General features: G+C 42.4%; 1 protein-coding gene across 3 annotated transcripts in view; it reads right to left on the reverse strand.

Moving 5' to 3' along the window:
- Positions 1–1,202: 1,202 nt before the first annotated feature.
- Positions 1,203–27,880, reverse strand: part of LOC133651401 (ribonucleoprotein PTB-binding 1-like) — a 35,311-nt gene continuing 8,633 nt past the window's right edge. Inside the window, exons 4-15 of one of the 3 annotated variants that reach the window (XM_062049343.1) lie at positions 25,384–25,575; positions 21,263–21,386; positions 21,098–21,198; positions 20,940–20,975; positions 18,845–18,923; positions 18,615–18,778; positions 15,656–15,737; positions 15,492–15,595; positions 13,251–13,307; positions 13,092–13,184; positions 12,906–12,959; positions 1,203–1,909 (exon numbers count right to left, since the gene is read on the reverse strand). In XM_062049343.1, the coding sequence (XP_061905327.1) occupies positions 1,775–1,909; positions 12,906–12,959; positions 13,092–13,184; positions 13,251–13,307; positions 15,492–15,595; positions 15,656–15,737; positions 18,615–18,778; positions 18,845–18,923; positions 20,940–20,975; positions 21,098–21,198; positions 21,263–21,386; positions 25,384–25,575 (1,221 nt within the window). In that variant the 3' untranslated portion in view covers positions 1,203–1,774. Of the gene's footprint in view, positions 1,910–12,905; positions 12,960–13,091; positions 13,185–13,250; positions 13,308–15,491; positions 15,596–15,655; positions 15,738–18,614; positions 18,779–18,844; positions 18,927–20,939; positions 20,976–21,097; positions 21,199–21,262; positions 21,387–25,383; positions 25,576–27,880 lie in introns of all 3 variants that reach the window. The other 2 variants (XM_062049344.1, XM_062049345.1) reach the window with 2 other exon arrangements.

The following is a 27,880-nucleotide window of genomic DNA, read 5'->3' on the forward strand; positions in this document are numbered from 1 at the left end:
GGGGGGCTAAAGGTTGCGTCACTGCTGTTTGCAGATGATGTGGTCCTGATGGCACCTTCGGTTCGTGACCTTCAGCTCTCACTGGATCGGTTCGCAGCCGAGTGTTCAGCGGCTGGAATGAGGATCAGCATCTCCAAATCTGAGGCCATGGTTCTCAGCAGGAAACCGATGGTTTGTACAGTCCGGGTAGGGGACAGGACTCTGTCCCAGGTGGAGGAGTTTAAGTATCTCGGGGTCTTGTTCACGAGTGAGGGAAAGATGGAGAAGGAAATCAGCCGGAGAATCGGAGCAGCTGGGGCAGTATTGCAGTCTCTCTGCCGCACTGTTGTGACGAAACGGGAGCTGAGCCAGAAGGCAAAGCTCTCGGTCTACCGAGCTATCTACATTCCTACTCTCACCTATGGTCATGAAGTGTGGGTAATGACCGAAAGAATAAGATCGCGGATACAAGCGGCCGAAATGAGTTTCCTCAGAAGGGTGGCTGGCATCTCCCTTAGAGATAGGGTGAGAAGTGCAGTCACCCGAGAGACACTCGGAGTAGAGCCGCTGCTCCTTCGCTTGGAAAGGAGCCAGCTTAGGTGGTTCGGGCATCTCGTGCGGATGCCTCACGAGCGTCTCCCTAGGGAGGTCCTCGTTGCACGTCCCACTGGGAGGAGGCCCCGCGGCAGGCCAAGGACCAGATGGGGGGATTACATCTCCTCTCTGGCCTGGGAACGCTTCGGGATTCCCCAGGAGGAAGTCGCAAATGTTGCTCTGGAGAGGGAAGTCTGGGGGTCTTTGCTGGAGCTGCTGTCCCCGCGACCCGATTCCGGATAAGCGGTTGAAGATGGATGGATGGATGGATGGGGGAGGGAGGTTTTTTGGATTGGTGCACTAATTGTAAGTGTATCTTGTGTTTTTTATGTTGATTTAATTTTTTTTTTTAAAACAACCCGATACCGATAATAAAAAAACCGATACCGATAATTTCCAATATTACATTTTAACGCATATATCGGCATCTCTAGTACAAAGTACATTATTAGTTTGAAAATGTCCGTTTTGATTTAATTACATTTAGTGTTTTTCCCTCCCATATTTTTGTGTGCAGCAAAGTTTTGCAAACGACCCCACGGCTGACCTTTGGACACCAGCGGCTTAGGTCATTGATGTGTGGTCGCCATGGCAACAGCAGCCAAATGCTGGGTGCTGCAAAGTCCCTGGAAATGACTGGATGGAGTGTTTTAAATAACATTTACTGGCCAACAGTACAGAAGAGACAGCAGTTACACAAACTATTTACACGGCAAATGGAGAAAAGGACAAGCAGTAATTGTAGCCAACACGGCTCAGGGTCATCAAGAGGTAATCAGTTCTCACAATCAAACTTGAAAAATATATATATGCACTCCTGTGGTGGTTCATCCTGCTGGTGCATCATTGGGACACAAACACCTAAAACATCAAGCAGCTCCAGAGACCACAAAAGCATCCAAAGAGTGCCAATCAAAAGACAAAACTACGTGGAAAGTTTTAAAGTCGACGTCCTTTTTCTTCCTCACGTCACGAGTGAGCATCAAACTATCTGCTCGCACGCCATTCAGAGGAGAGGGAAAATGTGACATTAGCATCATTAGCCACTTCTTTTTACCACCTGGTTTTATGTCAACACATTTGACAGGAAACTAAAAGTCATATTAAAAAAAAAAAAGTTTAAAAATGCACTAAAAATGCTAATGGAGAAAGAGAGAATGAGGGAGTGAACACCTGGCCTGCTAGCACAGACATGTTAGCTTCAGAAGATCCTCTTGCGCTTCAGGTAGGAGTCAGCATAATGACCACCCAGACCCTGCGAGTGCTGACCCACGTAACCTCCTTCTGGGCTGGGCTCCGGAGGCGGGATGAGGCGCTTGTGGCCGCCCACGGGAGTCTGCAGTCAAGTGGGTGGAGATGTCACTTACTAACATGTCTGCAATAGACTCATTACAGTGAAGTGCTCATACCACCTGGTCACCACAACTATTCATTAAGTGAAGTGCTCATACCACCTAGTCACCACAACTATTCATTAAGTGAAGTGGTCATACCACCTGGTCACCACAACTATTCATTAAATGACGTGGTCATACCACCTGGTCACCACAACTATTCATTAAGTGAAGTGGTCATACCACCTAGTCACCACAACTATTCATTAAGTGAAGTGGTCATACCACCTGGTCACCACAATAATTCATTAACTGAAGTGGTCATACCACCTAGTCACCAAAATAATTCATTAACTGAAGTGGTCATACCACCTAGTCACCACAATAATTCATTAACTGAAGTGGTCATACCACCTGGTCACCACAATAATTCATTAACTGAAGTGGTCATACCACCTAGTCACCACAATCATTCATTAACTGAAGTGGTCATACCACCTAGTCACCACAATAATTCATTAAGTGAAGTGGTCATACCACCTGGTCACCACAATAATTCATTAACTGAAGTGGTCATACCACCTAGTCACCACAATAATTCATTAACTGAAGTGGTCATACCACCTAGTCACCACAATAATTCATTAAGTGAAGTGGTCATACCACCTGGTCACCACAACTATTCATTAAGTGAAGTGGTCATACCACCTGGTCACCACAACTATTCATTAAGTGAAGTGGTCATACCACCTAGTCACCACAACTATTCATTAAGTGAAGTGGTCATACCACCTGGTCACCACAATAATTCATTAACTGAAGGTCATACCACATAGTCACCACAACTATTCATTAAGTGAAGTGGTCATACCACCTAGTCACCACAACTATTCATTAAGTGAAGTGGTCATACCACCTGGTCACCACAATAATTCATTAACTGAAGGTCATACCACCTAGTCACCACAACTATTCATTAAGTGAAGTGGTCATACCACCTGGTCACCACAACTATTCATTAAGTGAAGTGGTCATACCACCTAGTCACCACAACTATTAATTAAGTGAAGTGGTCATACCACCTAGTCACCACAACTATTCATTAAGTGAAGTGGTCATACCACCTGGTCACCACAATAATTCATTAACTGAAGGTCATACCACCTAGTCACCACAACTATTCATTAAGTGAAGTGGTCATACCACCTGGTCACCACAACTATTCATTAAGTGAAGTGGTCATACCACCTAGTCACCACAACTATTCATTAAGTGAAGTGGTCATACCACCTAGTCACCACAACTATTCATTAAGTGAAGTGGTCATACCACCTGGTCACCACAACTATTAATTAAGTGAAGTAGTCATACCACCTAGTCACCACAACAATTCATTAAGTGAAGTGGTCATACCACCTAGTCACCACAACTATTCATTAAGTGAAGTGGTCATACCACCTGGTCACCACAACTATTAATTAAGTGAAGTGGTCATACCACCTGGTCACCACAACTATTCATTAAGTGAAGTGGTCATACCACCTAGTCACCACAACAATTAATTATGTTAAACTCACAATGCAATACATTGAGTGATGCGGACACCTTTGTTACTGGGTACTTTCTAACACTGCTACCTCGGAGACTTTGTATGTGTGCAAGTAATATGCAACTATAATGACTTGATATTTGTTTATGTTGACAAATGTGGGATCTTAGAGGACACATATTACGTATGTCTAGTTTGTGTGCTTAGCTGTGGTGTAGCTGCCTCCAGCCTGCCATGTTTACCTCTTGTGAATGAGCTGACAACCTTGTGTACACTCCTTTATGAGCGTGGAACATGAGAAAGATCATCTTCTACACTCCTTTATGAGCGTGGAACCTGAGAAAGATCATCTTCTACACTCCTTTATGAGCGTGGAACATGAGAAAGATCATCTTCTACACTCCTTTATGAGCGTGGAACCTGAGAAAGATCATCTTCTACACTCCTTTATGAGCGTGGAACATGAGAAAGATCATCTTCTACACTCCTTTATGAGCGTGGAACCTGACAAAGATCCTCTTCTACACTCCTTTATGAGCGTGGAACATGAGAAAGATCATCTTCTACACTCCTTTATGAGCGTGGAACCTGACAAAGATCATCTTCTACACTCCTTTATGAGCATGGAACATGAGAAAGATCATCTTCTACACTCCTTTATGAGCGTGGAACCTGACAAAGATCATCTTCTACACTCCTTTATGAGCGTGGAACATGAGAAAGATCATCTTCTACACTCCTTTATGAGCGTGGAACCTGACAAAGATCATCTTCTACACTCCTTTATGAGCGTGGAACATGAGAAAGATCATCTTCTACACTCCTTTATGAGCGTGGAACATGAGAAAGATCATCTTCTACACTCCTTTATGAGCGTGGAACATGAGAAAGATCATCTTCTACACTCCTTTATGAGCGTGGAACCTGACAAAGATCATCTTCTACACTCCTTTATGAGCATGGAACATGAGAAAGATCATCTTCTACACTCCTTTATGAGCGTGGAACCTGACAAAGATCATCTTCTACACTCCTTTATGAGCGTGGAACCTGACAAAGATCATCTTCTACACTCCTTTATGAGCGTGGAACATGAGAAAGATCATCTTCTACACTCCTTTATGAGCGTGGAACCTGACAAAGATCATCTTCTACACTCCTTTATGAGCGTGGAACATGAGAAAGATCATCTTCTACACTCCTTTATGAGCGTGGAACCTGACAAAGATCATCTTCTACACTCCTTTATGAGCGTGGAACATGAGAAAGATCATCTTCTACACTCCTTTATGAGCGTGGAACCTGACAAAGATCATCTTCTACACTCCTTTATGAGCGTGGAACATGAGAAAGATCATCTTCTACACTCCTTTATGAGCGTGGAACCTGAGAAAGATCATCTTCTACACTCCTTTATGAGCGTGGAACCTGACAAAGATCCTCTTCTACACTCCTTTATGAGCGTGGAACCTGACAAAGATCATCTTCTACACTCCTTTATGAGCGTGGAACATGAGAAAGATCATCTTCTACACTCCTTTATGAGCGTGGAACATGAGAAAGATCATCTTCTACACTCCTTTATGAGCGTGGAACATGAGAAAGATCATCTTCTACACTCCTTTATGAGCGTGGAACCTGACAAAGATCATCTTCTACACTCCTTTATGAGCGTGGAACATGAGAAAGATCATCTTCTACACTCCTTTATGAGCGTGGAACCTGAGAAAGATCATCTTCTACACTCCTTTATGAGCGTGGAACCTGACAAAGATCCTCTTCTACACTCCTTTATGAGCGTGGAACCTGACAAAGATCCTCTTCTACACTCCTTTATGAGCGTGGAACATGAGAAAGATCATCTTCTACACTCCTTTATGAGCGTGGAACCTGACAAAGATCCTCTTCTACACTCCTTTATGAGCGTGGAACCTGACAAAGATCCTCTTCTACACTCCTTTGCTCCACTTTGGAGAAAAGACGCACTCAAAAATGTCAAGGTTTTTTTTCACAAAGTACGAGGGAAATCCCTCCTGCTTCAGGCTTTGCTACACGTCTTAAAATATGACTGAGCTCTGACAACGACCCGTCACTCAGCTCCTGACGTACAGTAGGTACAGTAGGTAGCTAGCCAACATTTGTATCATCCTGGCCCACTGCTAGTCTGGGATATGTTGGACTAGTTAGACTCGTTAGTCAAGTGCACAGTAGTGAGAAGACTAGTTAGACTGGTTAGTCAAGTGCACAATAGTGAGAAGACTAGTTATACTGGTTAGTCAAGTGCACAACAGTGAGATATGACTACTTAGACTGGTTAGTCAAGTGCACAATAGTGAGATAGGACTAGTTAGACTGGTTAGTCAAGTGCACAATAGTGAGATATGACTAGTTAGACTGGTTAGTCAAGTGCACAAAAGTGATATACGACTAGTTAGACTGGTTAGTCAAGTGCACAATGGTGAGATATGACTAGTTACACTGGTTAGTAAAGTGCACAAAAGTGAGATAAGACTAGTTAGACTGGTTAGTCAAGTGCACAATAGTGAGATATGACTAGTTAGACTGGTTAGTCAAGCGCACAATAGTGAGATAGGACTAGTTATACTGGTTAGTCAAGTGCACAATAGTGAGAAGACTAGTTAGACTGGTTAGTCAAGTGCACAATAGTGAGAAGACGAGTTATACTGGTTAGTCAAGTGCACAACAGTGAGATATGACTAGTTAGACTGGTTAGTCAAGTGCACAATAGTGAGATAGGACTAGTTAGACTGGTTAGTCAAGTGCACAAAACTGAGATAAGACTAGTTAGACTGGTTAGTCAAGTGTACAATAGTGATATAGGACTAGTTAGACTGGTTAGTCAAGTGCACAATAGTGAGATAAGACTAGTTGGACTGGTTAGTCAAGTGCACAATGGTGATATATGACTAGTTAGACTGGTTAGTCAAGTGCACAAAAGTGAGATAAGACTAGTTAGACTGGTTAGTCAAGTGCACAATAGTGAGATATGACTAGTTAGACTGGTTAGTCAATTGCACAATAGCACCATAGGACTTGTTAGACTGGTTAGTCAAGTGCACAAAAGTGAGATAAGACTAGTTAGTCAAGTGCACAATAGTGAGATAAGACTAGTTAGTCAAGTGCACAATAGTGAGATAGGACTAGTTAGACTGGTTATTCAAGTCTACAAGTGTGACATATACTCCAACATGGGCCCTCTACAAGTGTGACATATATTCCAACATGGGGCCTCTACAAGTGTGACATATATTCCAACATGGGGCCTCTACAAGTGTGACATATACTCCAACATGGGCCCTCTACAAGTGTGACATATACTCCAACATGGGGCCTCTAAAAGTGTGACATATACTCCAACATGGGGCCTCTACAAGTGTGACATATATTCCAACATGGGGCCTCTACAAGTGTGACATATACTCCAACATGGGCCCTCTACAAGTGTGACATATACTCCAACATGGGGCCTCTAAAAGTGTGACATATACTCCAACATGGGGCCTCTACAAGTGTGACATATATTCCAACATGGGGCCTCTACAAGTGTGACATATACTCCAACATGGGCCCTCTACAAGTGTGACATATACTCCAACATGGGCCCTCTACAAGTGTGACATATATTCCAACATGGGCCCTCTACAAGTGTGACATATACTCCAACATGGGCCCTCTACAAGTGTGACATATACTCCAACATGGGCCCTCTACAAGTGTGACATATACTCCAACATGGGCCCTCTACAAGTGTGACATATACTCCAACATGGGCCCTCTACAAGTGTGACATATACTCCAACATGGGCCCTCTACAAGTGTGACATATACTCCAACATGGGCCCTCTACAAGTGTGACATATATTCCAACATGGGGCCTCTACAAGTGTGACATATACTCCAACATGGGCCCTCTACAAGTGTGACATATATTCCAACATGGGCCCTCTACAAGTGTGACATATATTCCAACATGGGCCCTCTACAAGTGTGACATATACTCCAACATGGGGCCTCTACAAGTGTGACATATACTCCAACATGGGCCCTCTACAAGTGTGACATATACTCCAACATGGGGCCTCTACAAGTGTGACATATATTCCAACATGGGCCCTCTACAAGTGTGACATATACTCCAACATGGGCCCTCTACAAGTGTGACATATATTCCAACATGGGGCCTCTAAAAGTGTGACATATACTCCAACATGGGGCCTCTACAAGTGTGACATATACTCCAACATGGGCCCTCTACAAGTGTGACATATACTCCAACATGGGCCCTCTACAAGTGTGACATATACTCCAACATGGGCCCTCTACAAGTGTGACATATACTCCAACATGGGCCCTCTACAAGTGTGACATATACTCCAACATGGGCCCTCTACAAGTGTGACATATACTCCAACATGGGCCCTCTACAAGTGTGACATATACTCCAACATGGGCCCTCTACAAGTGTGACATATACTCCAACATGGGCCCTCTACAAGTGTGACATATATTCCAACATGGGGCCTCTACAAGTGTGACATATACTCCAACATGGGCCCTCTACAAGTGTGACATATATTCCAACATGGGCCCTCTACAAGTGTGACATATATTCCAACATGGGCCCTCTACAAGTGTGACATATACTCCAACATGGGGCCTCTACAAGTGTGACATATACTCCAACATGGGGCCTCTACAAGTGTGACATATACTCCAACATGGGGCCTCTACAAGTGTGACATATACTCCAACATGGGCCCTCTACAAGTGTGACATATACTCCAACATGGGGCCTCTACAAGTGTGACATATATTCCAACATGGGCCCTCTACAAGTGTGACATATACTCCAACATGGGGCCTCTACAAGTGTGACATATACTCCAACATGGGCCCTCTACAAGTGTGACATATACTCCAACATGGGCCCTCTACAAGTGTGACATATATTCCAACATGGGGCCTCTAAAAGTGTGACATATACTCCAACATGGGGCCTCTACAAGTGTGACATATACTCCAACATGGGCCCTCTACAAGTGTGACATATACTCCAACATGGGCCCTCTACAAGTGTGACATATACTCCAACATGGGGCCTCTACAAGTGTGACATATACTCCAACATGGGGCCTCTACAAGTGTGACATATACTCCAACATGGGGCCTCTACAAGTGTGACATATATTCCAACATGGGGCCTCTACAAGTGTGACATATACTCCAACATGGGGCCTCTACAAGTGTGACATATATTCCAACATGGGGCCTCTACAAGTGTGACATATACTCCAACATGGGGCCTCTACAAGTGTGACATATACTCCAACATGGGGCCTCTACAAGTGTGACATATACTCCAACATGGGGCCTCTACAAGTGTGACATATACTCCAACATGGGGCCTCTACAAGTGTGACATATACTCCAACATGGGCCCTCTACAAGTGTGACATATACTCCAACATGGGGCCTCTACAAGTGTGACATATACTCCAACATGGGCCCTCTACAAGTGTGACATATACTCCAACATGGGCCTCTACAAGTGTGACATATACTCCAACATGGGGCCTCTACAAGTGTGACATATACTCCAACATGGGCCCTCTACAAGTGTGACATATACTCCAACATGGGGCCTCTACAAGTGTGACATATATTCCAACATGGGGCCTCTACAAGTGTGACATATACTCCAACATGGGGCCTCTACAAGTGTGACATATACTCCAACATGGGGCCTCTACAAGTGTGACATATACTCCAACATGGGGCCTCTACAAGTGTGACATATACTCCAACATGGGCCCTCTACAAGTGTGACATATACTCCAACATGGGGCCTCTACAAGTGTGACATATACTCCAACATGGGCCCTCTAAAAGTGTGACATATACTCCAACATGGGCCCTCTACAAGTGTGACATATACTCCAACATGGGCCCTCTACAAGTGTGACATATACTCCAACATGGGGCCTCTACAAGTGTGACATATACTCCAACATGGGCCCTCTACAAGTGTGACATATACTCCAACATGGGCCCTCTACAAGTGTGACATATATTCCAACATGGGGCCTCTAAAAGTGTGACATATACTCCAACATGGGGCCTCTACAAGTGTGACATATACTCCAACATGGGCCCTCTACAAGTGTGACATATACTCCAACATGGGCCCTCTACAAGTGTGACATATACTCCAACATGGGGCCTCTACAAGTGTGACATATACTCCAACATGGGCCCTCTACAAGTGTGACATATACTCCAACATGGGCCCTCTACAAGTGTGACATATACTCCAACATGGGGCCTCTAAAAGTGTGACATATACTCCAACATGGGCCTCTACAAGTGTGACATATACTCCAACATGGGCCCTCTACAAGTGTGACATATACTCCAACATGGGCCCTCTACAAGTGTGACATATACTCCAACATGGGGCCTCTACAAGTGTGACATATACTCCAACATGGGGCCTCTACAAGTGTGACATATACTCCAACATGGGGCCTCTACAAGTGTGACATATATTCCAACATGGGGCCTCTACAAGTGTGACATATACTCCAACATGGGGCCTCTACAAGTGTGACATATATTCCAACATGGGCCCTCTACAAGTGTGACATATACTCCAACATGGGCCCTCTACAAGTGTGACATATACTCCAACATGGGCCCTCTACAAGTGTGACATATACTCCAACATGGGGCCTCTACAAGTGTGACATATACTCCAACATGGGGCCTCTACAAGTGTGACATATACTCCAACATGGGCCCTCTACAAGTGTGACATATACTCCAACATGGGGCCTCTACAAGTGTGACATATATTCCAACATGGGGCCTCTACAAGTGTGACATATACTCCAACATGGGCCCTCTACAAGTGTGACATATACTCCAACATGGGCCCTCTACAAGTGTGACATATACTCCAACATGGGCCCTCTACAAGTGTGACATATACTCCAACATGGGCCCTCTACAAGTGTGACATATACTCCAACATGGGGCCTCTACAAGTGTGACATATACTCCAACATGGGCCCTCTACAAGTGTGACATATACTCCAACATGGGGCCTCTACAAGTGTGACATATACTCCAACATGGGGCCTCTACAAGTGTGACATATACTCCAACATGGGCCCTCTACAAGTGTGACATATACTCCAACATGGGGCCTCTACAAGTGTGACATATATTCCAACATGGGGCCTCTACAAGTGTGACATATACTCCAACATGGGGCCTCTACAAGTGTGACATATACTCCAACATGGGCCCTCTACAAGTGTGACATATACTCCAACATGGGCCCTCTACAAGTGTGACATATACTCCAACATGGGCCCTCTACAAGTGTGACATATACTCCAACATGGGGCCTCTACAAGTGTGACATATATTCCAACATGGGGCCTCTACAAGTGTGACATATACTCCAACATGGGGCCTCTACAAGTGTGACATATACTCCAACATGGGCCCTCTACAAGTGTGACATATACTCCAACATGGGCCCTCTACAAGTGTGACATATACTCCAACATGGGCCCTCTACAAGTGTGACATATACTCCAACATGGGGCCTCTACAAGTGTGACATATACTCCAACATGGGCCCTCTACAAGTGTGACATATACTCCAACATGGGCCCTCTACAAGTGTGACATATATTCCAACATGGGGCCTCTAAAAGTGTGACATATACTCCAACATGGGGCCTCTACAAGTGTGACATATACTCCAACATGGGCCCTCTACAAGTGTGACATATACTCCAACATGGGCCCTCTACAAGTGTGACATATACTCCAACATGGGGCCTCTACAAGTGTGACATATACTCCAACATGGGCCCTCTACAAGTGTGACATATACTCCAACATGGGCCCTCTACAAGTGTGACATATATTCCAACATGGGGCCTCTAAAAGTGTGACATATACTCCAACATGGGGCCTCTACAAGTGTGACATATACTCCAACATGGGCCCTCTACAAGTGTGACATATACTCCAACATGGGCCCTCTACAAGTGTGACATATACTCCAACATGGGGCCTCTACAAGTGTGACATATACTCCAACATGGGGCCTCTACAAGTGTGACATATACTCCAACATGGGGCCTCTACAAGTGTGACATATATTCCAACATGGGGCCTCTACAAGTGTGACATATACTCCAACATGGGGCCTCTACAAGTGTGACATATATTCCAACATGGGGCCTCTACAAGTGTGACATATACTCCAACATGGGGCCTCTACAAGTGTGACATATACTCCAACATGGGGCCTCTACAAGTGTGACATATACTCCAACATGGGGCCTCTACAAGTGTGACATATACTCCAACATGGGGCCTCTACAAGTGTGACATATACTCCAACATGGGGCCTCTACAAGTGTGACATATACTCCAACATGGGGCCTCTACAAGTGTGACATATACTCCAACATGGGGCCTCTACAAGTGTGACATATACTCCAACATGGGGCCTCTACAAGTGTGACATATATTCCAACATGGGGCCTCTACAAGTGTGACATATACTCCAACATGGGGCCTCTACAAGTGTGACATATACTCCAACATGGGCCCTCTACAAGTGTGACATATACTCCAACATGGGGCCTCTACAAGTGTGACATATACTCCAACATGGGGCCTCTACAAGTGTGACATATACTCCAACATGGGCCCTCTACAAGTGTGACATATACTCCAACATGGGGCCTCTACAAGTGTGACATATATTCCAACATGGGGCCTCTACAAGTGTGACATATACTCCAACATGGGGCCTCTACAAGTGTGACATATACTCCAACATGGGGCCTCTACAAGTGTGACATATACTCCAACATGGGGCCTCTACAAGTGTGACATATACTCCAACATGGGCCCTCTACAAGTGTGACATATACTCCAACATGGGCCCTCTACAAGTGTGACATATACTCCAACATGGGGCCTCTACAAGTGTGACATATATTCCAACATGGGGCCTCTACAAGTGTGACATATACTCCAACATGGGGCCTCTACAAGTGTGACATATACTCCAACATGGGCCCTCTACAAGTGTGACATATATTCCAACATGGGCCCTCTACAAGTGTGACATATACTCCAACATGGGCCCTCTACAAGTGTGACATATACTCCAACATGGGCCCTCTACAAGTGTGACATATACTCCAACATGGGGCCTCTACAAGTGTGACATATACTCCAACATGGGCCCTCTACAAGTGTGACATATACTCCAACATGGGGCCTCTACAAGTGTGACATATACTCCAACATGGGGCCTCTACAAGTGTGACATATATTCCAACATGGGCCCTCTACAAGTCAGATGTGTGTTATTAGTGAAATGTAAAGGCTACTACCTTCAGTGTGTCCCCAAGTCCCGGAGGGTAGCTCACAGGAGGCATCCCCACAGCCTGAGGAGAAAAGCGGCTTTTCACACACACACCAACGTTGATCCAATATCGTTACGGAACAAGAGCCTCCTTTCAAGCACACAAAGACAATGGACGCTCCACAAAAAAGAGACAAGTCCACTTTGGACTCACCCTATTGAGCTGGCTGGGCGGGAGGCTGCCATCAGGCCGTGAGCTGGGAGGGTAAGTGAAGTGTCTTTGGCTGTACTCTGACGGACAGGAGAGCTGCAGCCAGGAAACAAAAGGGGATCAGCGCCTGTTTCACCTCATTGGTGTACTGAGCTAACTTACCTGCTGGCTGAACCCTGCCACGTTCTCCTGCTCCTCATACAAGTGCTGCAGCTGACCCTGAGGAGACACACCAGCCATGACATCTGCACTCAGGTAAACATGCCTTACCAGCCATGACATCTGCACTCAGGTAAACATGCCTTACCAGCCATGACATCTGCACTCAGGTAAACATGCCTTACCAGCCATGACATCTGCACTCAGGTAAACATGCCTTACCAGCCATGACATCTGCACTCAGGTAAACATGCCTTACCAGCCATGACATCTGCACTCAGGTAAACATGCCTTACCAGCCATGACATCTGCACTCAGGTCAACATGCCTTACCATCCATGACATATGCACTCAGGTCAACATGCCTTACCATCCATGACATCTGCACTCAGGTCAACATGCCTTACCATCCATGACATCTGCACTCAGGTCAACATGCCTTACCATCCATGACATCTGCACTCAGGTCAACATGCCTTACCATCCATGACATCTGCACTCAGGTCAACATGCCTTACCATCCATGACATCTGCACTCAGGTCAACATGCCTTACCATCCATGACATCTGCACTCAGGTCAACATGCCTTACCATCCATGACATCTGCACTCAGGTCAACATGCCTTACCATCCATGACATCTGCACTCAGGTCAACATGCCTTACCATCCATGACATCTGCACTCAGGTCAACATGCCTTACCATCCATGACATCTGCACTCAGGTCAACATGCCTTACCATCCATGACATCTGCACTCAGGTCAACATGCCTTACCATCCATGACATATGCACTCAGGTCAACATGCCTTACCATCCATGACATCTGCACTCAGGTCAACATGCCTTACCATCCATGACATCTGCACTCAGGTCAACATGCCTTACCATCCATGACATCTGCACTCAGGTCAACATGCCTTACCAGCCATGACATCTGCACTCAGGTCAACATGCCTTTCCTAGGCTTCTACACTATACCAGTATAGTACCACCATACTAATTCAGCATATTTCGTACTATACCACCTCTAAAAAGTACCCGTTTCCCCCCCACCCCTGTCAAGTCATTGCTGGTTTTACGAGCATGTTGGGCAGCGCACACACACAGAGTACTTACAAGCAGACACAGTGTGTAGACAGAAAAGCAGAGGAGCATGTTGGGCAGTGCACACACACAGAGTACATACAAGCAGACACAGTGTGTCGACAGAAAAGCAGAGGAGCAAGTTGGGCAGCGCACACACACAGAGTACTTACAAGCAGACACAGTGTGTAGACAGAAGAGGGAGAATGTTGGTGTAAAAAGTCAAGATAAAGGTGAAGTTATAACACTGAAACACCCTCAGGAAGAGCTGCTTTAACACATGCAGCTAACATCCATCCACAGTGTTTTAGCTACTTCTAAATCACTAATCCTGGTCTCCATGGCGACAAATAAAGTAAGTTTCTTACAAGTATCATTATCACTGCAGGATGAGGAATAGCTAAACATGCTTCACTACACACCGTAGGAGGATACAATAGCTCACCACCGTCACAATGTAAACAAATGCCATTGGTGGATCTACACATGACATCCACTGTAATGATACCAAGTACCGGAGCGTATCTGGTCGATAAGATTACATCGATATTTTTTAACATCACAAAATCTTTTTTAATTACAATTTTTTTTATTTTATGTTTATAAAGTCAGTAAATATGTCCCTGGACACATGAGGACTTTGAATATGACCAATGTATGATCCTGTAACTACTTGGTATCGACATGATCCATACCTAAATGTGTGGTATCATCCAAAACTAATGTCAAGTATCAAAGAAGAGAAGAATAAGTGATTATTACATTTGAACAGAAGTGTAGATAGAACATGTTAAAAGAGCAAATAAGCAGATATTAACAGTAAATGAACAAGTAGATGAATAATCCATTTTTACAGTTTGTCCCTCATAATGTGTACAAAATAATAGGTGTATAAATGACACAATATGTTACTGCATACGTCAGCAGACTAATTAGGAGTCTTTGTTTGTTTACTTACTACTAAAAGACAAGTTGTCTAGTATGTTCAACATTTTATTGAAGGACTAAATGACAATAATAAACATATGTTTCATGTACACTAACATTTGTTGTTACTATAAAGACAATAATGACATTTTTGTGGTCCCTTTTATTTAGTATTTAAGTATGTAAATACATTTTGGAAGTGGTATGTAGAGCAGGCTAGTGTGTGCTCACCTGGTGTAGAGGAGGGTAGTGGTGGTAGTGGGGCTGCATGTGTTGGTTGGACAGGTTACTCAGCGTGGGTCTCTTCCTGTACGGGTGAGGTCTGCAGTGGGCTGCTGGAAGTAGACACACATGAGAGGCTGCATACCGACACCTTTGGTACACTGGCGACCCACCTGAGGGATACGCATGGTTGACGGCCAGAAAAGAAGTCTGGGGAGGAGTCAGGTCTTTGGACAGATCTCCGAGCATGGAGACCTGAGGGAGAAGAAACTGTTAGTTGAATGTGATGGTTTGAGTCCAAATGCTTTGGAAGGCATAAATGTGATATTCAACTATTCCCCATGTGTCAAAGTCAAGGCCCGCGGGTCAGATCCGGCCCGAGAATGAATGATCTATGATGATATTTGATTAGTATTACAACCTGCTGCACCAATACTCCATTAGTGTTGGTGCTAGGAAGTTTCAAAATGGGATCCCAGGGACCCCATCAAGTCATGAAAATGGGGTCCCACAGTACATTTTTGGGGTCCCACTTTTTTGTAAGCGTTTTGTAAACAAATGATAAATGTATGATTATCCTGTTATATCTCACATTCTATATTGTGTTTGGTCATCAATATTACTTCATTCATTACAAAAATAATTAGGGCTGCAACTAACAACTAATTTGATAATCAATTAATCTGTCGAGTATTACTTCGATCAATCGATTAATAATCGGATAAAAGAGACAAACTACATTTCTATCCTTTCCAGTATTTTATTTAAAAAAACAGCACACTGCACCATACTTATTTTGATTATTGTTTCTCAGCTGTTTGTAAATGTTGCAGTTTATAAATAAAGGTTTATAAAAAATATATATATATATATATATATATATATATATATATATATATATATATATATATATATATATATATATATATATATATATATATATATATAAACTACCGTTCAAAAGTTTGGGGTCACATGGAAATGTCCTTATTTTTGAAGGAAAAGCACTGTACTTTTCAATGAAGATAACTTTAAACTAGTCTTAACTTGAAAGAAATACACTCTATACATTGCTAATGTGCTAAATGACTATTCTAGCTGCAAATGTCTGCTTTTTGGTGCAATATCTACATAGGTGTATTTCCAGCAACTATCACTCCAGTGTTCTAATGGTACAATGTGTTTGCTCATTGGCTCAGAAGGCTAATTGATGATTAGAAAACCCTTGTGCAATCATGTTCACACATCTGAAAACACTTTAGCTCGTTACAGAAGCTACAAAACTGACCTTCCTTTGAGCAGATTGACTTTCTGGAGCATCACATTTGTGGGCTCAATTAAACGCTCAAAATGGCCAGAAAAAGAGAACTTTCATCTGAAACTCCACAGTCTATTCTTGTTCTTAGAAATGAAGGCTATTCCACAAAATTGTTTGGGTGACCCCAAACTTTTGAACGGTAGTGTATATATATATATATACTGTATATATAGTAGCCTCTGCGCATGCGCATAGCATAGATCCAACGAATCGATAACTAAATTAATCGCCAGCTATTTTTATAATCGATTAGTTGTTGCAGCCCTAAAAATAATACAAAAGAAAACAAATGTGTATACATATGTAAATGTATTCAGTTATAAACATTCATTCACTTTCTTCTTTCCTTCATGGATCTAAACTTTACCACTGCTGCTAGTTTTTTTTATATACTTTTATTGTAATATTTTCAGAATGTGTTTGTTCTATTTTTGGCCAAAGTAAGACAAAGAAAACAAAACTAAAAAACAAAGACAACTTCAGATTAACGTCATGATTTTAATACCGTATTTTTCGGACTATAAATCGCAGTTTTTTTCATAGTTTGGCCGGGGGTGCGACTTATACTCAGGAGCGACTTATGTGTGAAATGATGAACACATTAGCGTCAAATATCAAATCATATTATTGATGTCATTCACGTAAGAGACTAGACGTATAAGATTTCATGGGATTTAGCGATTAGGAGTGACAGATAGTTTGGTAAACGTATAGCATGTTCTATATGTTATAGTTATTTGAATGACTCTTACCATAATATGTGAGGTTAACATAGCAGTTGGTTATTTATGCCTCATATAACGTACACTTATTCAGCCTGTTGTTCACTATTCTTTACACATTTTAAATTGCCTTTCAAATGTCTATTCTTGCTGTTGGCTTTTAGCAAATACATTTCCCCAAAAAATGCGACTTATACTCCAGTGCGACTTATATATGTTTTTTTCTTCTTTATTATGCATTTTCAGCCGGTGCGACTTATACTCCGAAAAATACGGTAGTCAGGCCCACATGTGCACACATTGTCCTCCGTGTGGCTCCTGAGCTAAAATGAATTTGACACCCCTGAACTAGACTGTTTTGGGGGCCAGACTCACCCCTTCATTATTAGTTTGTATATCCTGGAGCAGTGTTTTTCAACCTTTTTTGAGCCAAGGCACATTTTTTGCGTAGAAAAAACACGGAGGCACACCGCCAGCAGAAATCATTAAAAAACTAAACTCAGTTGACAGTAAAAAGTCGTCGTCACAATTGTTGGATATGACTTTAAAGCATAACCATCACTATAGCTCTTGTCTCAAAGTAGGTGTACTGTCACCACCTGTCACATCACACCCTGACTTATTCGGACTTTTTTGCTGTTTTCCTGTGTGTAGTGTTTTACTTCTTGTCTTGTGCTCTTATTTTGGTAGCTTTTCCTCTTTTTTTGGTATTTTCCTGTAGCAGTTTCATGTCTTCCTTTGAGCGATATTTCCCGCATCTACTTTGTTTTAGCAATCAAGAATATTTCAGTTGTTTTTATCCTTCTTTGTGGGGACATTGTTGATTGTCATGTCATGTTGGGATGTACTTTGTCTTTGCAGAAGAGGCTGGGTCTCAGGAATACACAAACTAGGAACACAAGTTCAACAACCCTGCCCTAAAGTGACGGTGGGGGTTTTGCAGAAGCCAAGCTCAAACTTGAGGGGTTTAAAAACACAGCCAAGGTTTGTGTATTTGTCAGAAAAATGATAGCACAAGCAACACAGGAGGGTGAAGGTGTGCTATCGGAGTTAGTTACAAGTGTTGCAGGTAGTAGTTTTGTGTAAGCTCACCCCCTGAGCCGTGAGGCCCTCTGGCCCCATCATGCCAGCCATCATTGGCACAGACAGACCCTGCAGAGTGGGAGGGGGAGTCTGCGGGAAGCTGGGAGACTCCTGATCTCTGCCCAGGGGCGCCTGCTTCAGAGAGGCCAGGGGATCGGTCTGAAGGCCGAGACCTGAGAACACATTGAAGTTATTTTAGAAAATTCAACCACTGGGTCACATTCAGAAGAGAGTGGGACCTTGGGACAGCTCTCCGAGCAGATGGATTCCCTGCTGGAGGGGCAGAGAAGCCAGAGGATTCTCGGCCATGAGTCCTGCCTGCTGGGCAGAGGGGAGAACGCAGGTTGAATGTCAGAGGGAAGGTCACAGAGAAGTCTGGATGCTGCACTCCAGCGAAGGAAAACATCACACGTCACACATCACACATGATGGAGCAGACCCACAGGAACATTACATTCTCACAAACACATTAAAAGCATTGAGGCCATTTCACTTCATCCACGCTATTTCCTTAGAACTCTAAAATCTTTTTTGTTTTTCAACTTTAAACCTGACAAAACACCTCTTAATACACCTCTTTAATTACTCAATATGTAAATTTGCCAATCTCTGCCAAATGTATTTCACTTTTGTACATGGATCTTAAGGACGCATTTGATTAACAGGAGTAGGTTTTTAATGTATTTCACTTTTGTACATGGTTCCTAAGCACACACTTGATTAACAGGAGTAGGTTTTTAATGCATTTCACTTTTGTACATGGTTCCTAAGGACGCATTTGATTAACAGGAGTAGGTTTTTAATGTATTTCACTTTTGTACATGGTTCCTAAGCATGTATTTGATTAATAGGAGTAGGTTTTTAATGTATTTCACTTTTGTACATGGTTCCTAAGGGCGCATTTGATTAACAGGAATAGGTTTTTAATGTATTTTAATGTATTTCACTTTTGTACATGGTTCCTAAGGGCGCATTTGATTAACAGGAATAGGTTTTTAATGTATTTTAATGTATTTCACTTTTGTACATGGTTCCTAAGGACGCATTTGATTAACAGCAGTAGGTTTTTAATGTATTTCACTTTTGTACATGGTTCCTAAGGACGCATTTGATTAACAGGAGTAGGTTTTTAATGTATTTCACTTTTGTACATGGTTCCTAAGGACGCATTTGATTAACAGCAGTAGGTTTTTAATGTATTTTAATGTATTTCACTTTTGTACATGGTTCCTAAGCATGTATTTGATTAATAGGAGTAGGTTTTTAATGTATTTCACTTTTGTACATGGTTCCTAAGGGCGCATTTGATTAACAGGAATAGGTTTTTAATGTATTTTAATGTATTTCACTTTTGTACATGGTTCCTAAGCATGTATTTGATTAACAGGTGTAGGTTTTTAATGTATTTCACTTTTGTACATGGTTCCTAAGGGCGCATTTGATAAACAGGAGTAGGTTTTTAATGTATTTTAATGTATTTCACTTTTGTACATGGTTCCTAAGCACGCATTTGATTAACAGGAGTAAGTTTTTAAGCATGGAATTAGCAAATACATGAAACGTCGCCTCATGGCATTTATGTTACTAGCATGTTGACACCAAGCACATCACACCGATTCAACCGAAAAAGTATTTTAAAACGCCCCAAAATATTTTAGGTATCAGGACAGAGCCTCTCTGCCCCTCTTCATACTTGAAATATCAAATAAATGACATCAGTTACTTCTGGCCAGCAGCGGATGTGAATGACGCAACTTGGTGTGGAGTCTGTGGACCATGTGACTTGGGGAATATTCCACTTTTTCAAGGTTGTAATATGCTAAGCTAACAGGGCCGAGTGAATACCCTGGGATTCTGTAAGAAAACAAACTATGGTGAGAAGTAACAAAATAGTTGTGTTCAAAGAATCAATCTTTTAAATTGCAGTTATTAAATATGCAATCAGATGAATGTGCAAGGAAGCTGGATTACATTTTTTTTTTAATTTTACGGTTAATTTTTCCATGCATTTATAATTTGTATTTCCTGGGTGAAAATGGCAGTGATTCGATGAAATGGCCCACTGGTTTTAGAAAAAGATAAAAACAGCTGCATAAACACTCACTGGCCACAACATTAGCCACACCAGCACAATATAGGGAACCAATACAAAAAAACCTAGTTTAAAAATGTGTAACGTCTGACCGCCATTAAAAAAAAAAAAAGGTATCCAATATCAGGTAAAGCTACACCCACAAGAATACACATGTGAACATCAGTGCAGTTGCATTGTGAGGAGCAGAAGCAGGACACACTTCACACAAGACACTAAGGTGGGTCGTTAGTGTGCAGCACCTGAGCCCAAAGAAGAGGATTCCCCAGAAAGGCTTGCTGATGGTAAAGTGGGGAGGAGAGGAGGACAAACATGCGTCAAAAAGAATGAGTCAAAACCGTCGGGAGTACTGGAGGAGGATATTTGAGAGCAGGGGGGTGGTAGGTTAAGGTGGCGGTACCTGCTGGGCCTTAGCCTGATTCTGAAGCAGCAACTGCAGCAGCACGCCAGGCAGGGCCGGATTGGCGAGCAGCGGCACAGCGGGGGCCATCCCGAGAAGACCTGGCAGCGCAGCGAGACGTCAGGCATGTGGCACAGAGCGCCGTGGCAACATTGAAGTGGTCACCTTGTTTATTGTGGCCCTGACACAGCGGGTTGAGCAGCATCTTGAGGGCAGCAGGGTTGCTGAGGCCTGTGAGGATCTGCATGGCCGTGGGGTCGGGGAGGAGACCTTTGCCCCGGTTGACGGCCTGGGGAGAGAGGGAACATTAGACAAGGAGCACCAGATAAACAAGCAGTGGTTAGTTTGAAGAAATATCACATACACGATTAAAAAAAGAGCGAAAAGGAGTAGGAGAGACCGAGCTTCAAAATCCCTAACCCTTCTTCATGCTACAGTGACTTTTTATTATTCTTTCACATCATGGCAAGACGGGGGTCAGCAACATGCGGCTCTTTAGTGCCGCCCTTGTGGCTACCTGGAGCATTTTTAAAAAGGATTGAAAATGGAAAAAGATGGGGGGAAAATGTTGTTTAGTTTTAGTATGTTTTGTGTTTGAGGACAAACATGACACAAATGTTAGAAGTGCCACTGTTGAATATGTTTGTGTGTCTGCTTCACTGATCCTCAACATCCTTTTGTCCTACTCATTTCAGCGGTTCTTGAACTCACCATAGTGTGGACGGTGACGCAACAGTTTGTTTACATGTAAAATCTTCCACTCCTTGTCTCATTTTGTCCACCAAAAGTTTTATACTGTTCGTGAATGCACAAAGGTGAGCTTTATTGATATTATTGACTTGTTGGAGTGCTAATCAGACATATTTGGTCAGTGCATGACTGCAAGCTAATCCATGCTAACATGCTATTTAGGCTAGCTGCATGTACATATTGCATCATTATGCCTCATTAGTAGCTATATTTGAGCTCATTCAATATCCTTTACTTTTATCCTTTGTATATAATTTGGTTTTGCATGTCTCATGACACATTATCTCCATGTAATATTGGCTGCATTTCACATACCGGTAGTTGTTTCAATCAATCAATCAATCAATCAATGTTTATTTATATAGCCCTAAATCACAAGTGTCTCAAAGGGCTTTACAAGCCACAACGACATCCTCGGTACAGAGCCCACATACGGGCAAGGAAAAACTCACCCCAGTGGGACGTCGGTGAATGACTATGAGAAACCTTGGAGAGGACCGCATATGTGGGTAACCCCCCCCCCCCCCTCTAGGGGAGACCGAAAGTGTGTGTGTCATGTTGTTCCAGACCACAGCAAACATTACCCAGCTTGCCAAAGATTGTAATAAATCCATTAGAAGAAGACAACCTGCCATTTCCTTTAACTTGGACACACACATCTATACCTTTGGACAGCCTCTGATTTACTAATGCTTTCTAATGTTGTAAAAATGTGTAGAATAACTATTATATTTCAACATTTCTGTCAACGAAGATTTGCTTCAGCCTGCGACACAGTCATTTTGATAGTGGGCTAATATAGCTAATATAGACACTTACATCATGTGTTGTCTTCATTATAACACTTATATAAGACTTTTAAAGTCATTTTGATAGTAGGCTAATATAGACACTTACATCATGTGTTGTCTTCATTATAACACTTATATAAGACTTTTAAAGTCATTTTGATAGTAGGCTAATATAGCTAATATAGACACTTACATCATGTGTTGTCTTCATTATAACACTTATATAAGACTTTTAAAGTCATTTTGATAGTAGGCTAATATAGCTAATATAGACACTTACATCATGTGTTGTCTTCATTATAACACTTATATAAGACTTTTAAAGTCATTTTGATAGTAGGCTAATATAGACACTTACATCATGTGTTGCCTTCATTATAACACGTATATACGGCTTTTAATTTTTTGCGGCTCCAGACAGATTTGCTCTTTGTTCCAATATGGCGCTTTTAACGTTTTGGGTTGCCGACCCCTGTGTTAAGACTAATGTGAGGGCCCTATGATTTCCACACAATATCATAAAATGTGCCATAAATGTGACTGAAATGAGGTCAAACAGCAGCTAAGTCTGCAAACAAACTACAAAAGTTGACTACACCTGCAACACTTCTCCTCAGCTTGTGTTGTTGATACTAGAGACTGAGCATCTTCAACATTGTCACTGACAAGTTACTCATCATTTCACAGCTTCTAATGCTAGCTAATATTCCAATATTAAAACATGTGAGTGTAACTGAGTGTTCAGCAAAATGACCACTGACATGGGACTCTATTTCTACAAAGCCTTATTTCCACTCCAACGTATCAGCTTAAAATAAAAAAAGAATAAACAAATAAAATGTACTCTCCCTCCCACAGGCATATTGTTGTTTTTTTATGATTTGTTATATATATTTCTTTCTTTCAAAATTTCAATAGATATTTTATAATTAATTCTATGTATATTTGTTTCCACTAAAGATTCCAATAGTAAAAAACAAATAAAAAAAAAGTGGTATGGATGGGATATAAACAAAAATATTTTGACATTTAGGGCAGACAATAGATATATGAGTTATGTGAATATGATGTAATGGATAGGAATGTCTGATGCTGGATGTCAATAAAAAAAAAGAAGAAGATATATACAGTATAAACTATTACCTGTCAAGCCCTCTTACAGCCTTCACAATAAGAGCGCTATGCACATTTGGTGTGTGCTTACAAAATAAAGGTTTCAAAAAGTACCTTACAGAAGCTCTTTGTACGTAAAAGCACTATTTGCTACATTTATGTTACAAAATAATTACAATTTGACCTAAAATATTGGTTAAAAAAAAATCCAATGATTTATTTCACCAATAAATGTAAAGTGTTTCTGCCTTTAATTAATGGACATTTTGGTGGTGAAATACGGAATTCGAAATAAAAAATAAATTAAAGCTGCAAGCAGCGTTGGTCGGGTCCGCATTTTGGCAGGTGCTAGTCCTAGGTGTCCCAATACTTTTGTCCAGTGGTAGTCCTGAGTGAGACCTACATAGAGGTTTTTGTTTCGTGTCTCTACGATTTTCGTACTGGGAGTTGGATACTTTTGTGTAGTGTACTACCTTCTCTGCATTCTGTGCTCACGCTGGTGCTTTCTGCTTTTCAGCAGCCATCTTAAAACAACAGCAGCGGAGCAGCTTTAGTGCTGCGGGTCTTTGAAGGCTCGTAAAATCAAAACGGTAGCACGTATCAAAACGCCGTCCACAACTTTTAATCAGAAGGGTTCAATCTCTCTCCTGTAGCAGTTTGAAGCCGAAACGACAAACGCGCTCGGAGGAGATAATGTTTGATGTTTGGTGACCGGTTTTAACAAAAATTTTGTTTTGAAGGAGGGATAGCCAACTTCCTGTTGATTTTTGCTGAAGGATGTCAATCTAAGATGTAGGTCTAGGTGAGCCCTACATAGAGGTATTTGTTTCATGTCTCTAAGACGTTCCTACCGGAAGTTACAAGCAGTTTTGTCTTGAGTTTTCCTCTAAAAAGCAGTTTTGTCTCTGTTTTATTCAAAAATTGCGCTAGAGCGCAATTTTGAGTTTTGGGGTTCGTTTTTTTTTTTAGATCGCAATTTCCACCAGTCCTGATGTGTGTAAGAATTTTGGTGAGTTTTGAAGTATTTTAAGGGGGTCAAATTAGAGGTCAAAGAGGCAAAAATGAGTGTTTTTAGTACATTTTTGTCTTAAATGGGAAATTGCCAACTCCATGTTGGTTTTTGCCCGAGGATGTGTCATTATGAATTGTAGGTCTAAGTGAGACCTACATACAGGTTTTTGTTTCATGTCTCTACGACCTTCCTAGTGGGAGTTACAGGCAGTTTGTTTTTGTTTTTCCCTAGGGGGCGCTAGAGCGCAATTTTGATTTTTGGTTTTTTGATTTTATGGAAATTTTTGCAGGTCCTGATGTGTGTGTCAAATTTGGTGAGTTTTGAAGTATGTTAAGTGGGTCAAATTAGCGTTTTTTGTGGCGGCGGAATAATAATAATAAACATTACAAATTCAATAGGTTCCTTTGTAACCTGTACAAAGGACTCCCTGTGGGAGTCCTTTGTACAGGTTACAGGCGGACCCTAAAAATGAGGGGCCCTAAAATGCTATGAATTTATTGTCATATATTGAGAAAAGCTTCCTTCAAAAACTCACAGTTCTCGTTTAGGAGTCACCATTTTCTACCAGGGAGAGGTAACCTTAAAAAACCGTCAAAATGGTGTGTTAAAAGTGACATTACCATGGTCTGGGCAGCGATCAGAGCAGCGAGCATGCTGCGTCCGGGCAGTCCGGGGGCACAGAAAGAGGCCCTGATACGCGTCCCGCCCAGCAGCTTGCCATCTGCCACACGCTGAGCCTCCTCCGCCATTTCGGCCGTCGCAAACTCCAAGATTGCGAACCGCCGGAAACTTCCATCTTGTCCCTGAGCCAACTGAAAATCATGGAGACAAAACAAAACAAAAAGGTCACTTAAACAACTCCAAGCAAGTGTGTGAGACGTGGATGTTCAGCACATATTGGAGAACAACAACAAAAAGTTGACTTTGTTCAGCTTTGTCACCAACACAATAGGCGTGAGCACCCAACCCTCGCATTCACCATGTATGAACACATGACAGCCCTCCCTCGCATTCACCATGTATGAACACATGACAGCCCTCCCTCACATTCACCATGTATGAACACATGACACCCCTCCCTCACATTCACCATGTATGAACACATGACAGCCCTCCCTCGCATTCACCATGTATGAACACATGACAGACCTCCCTCGCATTCACCATGTATGAACACATGACAGCCCTCCCTCGCATTCACCATGTATGAACACATGACAGCCCTCCCTCACATTCACCATGTATGAACACATGACAGACCTCCCTCGCATTCACCATGTATGAACACATGACAGCCCTCCCTCGCATTCACCATGTATGAACACATGACAGCCCTCCCTCACATTCACCATTCACCATGTATGAACACATGACAGCCCTCCCTCGCATTCACCATGTATGAACACATGACACCCCTCCCTTGCATTCACCATGTATGAACACATGACAGCCCTCTCTCGCATTCACCATGTATGAACACATGACACCCCTCCCTCACATTCACCATGTATGAACACATGACACCCCTCCCTCGCATTCACCATGTATGAACACATGACAGCCCTCCCTCACATTCACCATGTATGAACACATGACAGCCCTCCCTCGCATTCACCATGTATGAACTGTTGGAAGCAGATCAGAATCATATCCATATTTAAGTGTTACTTCTTTCTAAACTCCTATAGTCATAAAGAATAGCTAGTATTCTTCCTTCTTTTGAGTCTCATAGTAAAGTGTTGGCCTTCTAGATTGGAATGTGTCAGAGTCGAGATAACTCGGAGTAGTCTAAACAAAGGGAGTGGGGGCGGGGGACAGAGGGAAGATCACGGGACTTCCGGGGGTTTGAGAGGAGACCGAGCTAGACCGATCTGGACCGGGCTAGGGAATGCTTGGATGCTGGGTTGGTCTCAGGTTTGTCCTCTAAGCTTGGAGAATAAACCACAAAATACCAATTACTGCCTGTTGATTGAATATAAACATCAGCTTATGTGCCATAAAAAGAATCTGGGAGAGACTAGCAATTTGAATTCCCCATTGGAGGAATGCTGGTCGACGCAACAGAACACATGACAGCCCTCCCTCGCATTCACCATGTATGAACACATGACACCCCTCCCTTGCATTCACCATGTATGAACACATGAGCAGAAATGCTGACATCGGCCATAAAATAAAGCCAATGCTAAAAAAAAAAAACCTACACATTTCTCACATGATCCTCATTTAACAGGAAAAAAGCTGGAAATCAACAGTTAAAAAGCCTCCATCCAGAAAAGTCTGCATGACCCCACCTGGGGGCAGTCATGTGGTCATCACCATAGAAACCAGCAATGCTCTCTGTGGCTGCTGCATGAAAAATGGGGGTAAAGGTGAATGGCAGTGACCGAATACTTATTATTTTATTTTTATGATATTCACACAAAGTCAAGGGCTATTTTCAGGATTCACCTAAAATGACCTATAACCTGTGCAGGTGAACTTAGACAGTATTTCAGTACTTGTGACAGGAAGAAGAGAAACGTGTGTGTGATTGATGAATGACCAATTTGAAATAGAGCGTGACGGTCAGTCCCTCTGATGACCCCCAGCTCACTGGCCACTTCTCCACTGACAACATCCTGTTTGAAGCCTTGCACTGTCCATGACAACAGCAGCATGTTTACATACAGTATCAATGCCGATACAACCAGATTAATAGATCTCACACACACATGAATTTGGACATTTATCTCCAAGTTTTGCAAAAAAGAGACACTGAAATATTGAACATAAACATTTAAGTTCTGTCAGAAATTCCACCCCAAAGCTGAGTCTTGTACATAGAAAAAAACAGGCCAGATAAAAAGAAGGGCAGCTTATAGTAAAAGTATGTTTCTAAGGACATGCCAAAGAAACACATGGCATTTTAAACTCTAACTAAGACAATTTTCAGGCACTTTATAATCCTGACTACACTTTAAAACACAAACAATAGCATGGTTGGACAGTAGGCCAACATGCATAAAAAATACTAGTTAACTCAGGTGATTAATTGCATACATATTGCATTAATCATGGTTACATGCAGATTAATCACCATTTCTTTTTTAATCACAGACGGTTACTTGAGAGGCG

Source organism: Entelurus aequoreus, linkage group LG06 (assembly GCF_033978785.1).
Source record: "Entelurus aequoreus isolate RoL-2023_Sb linkage group LG06, RoL_Eaeq_v1.1, whole genome shotgun sequence".
NCBI lineage: Eukaryota > Metazoa > Chordata > Actinopteri > Syngnathiformes > Syngnathidae > Entelurus > Entelurus aequoreus.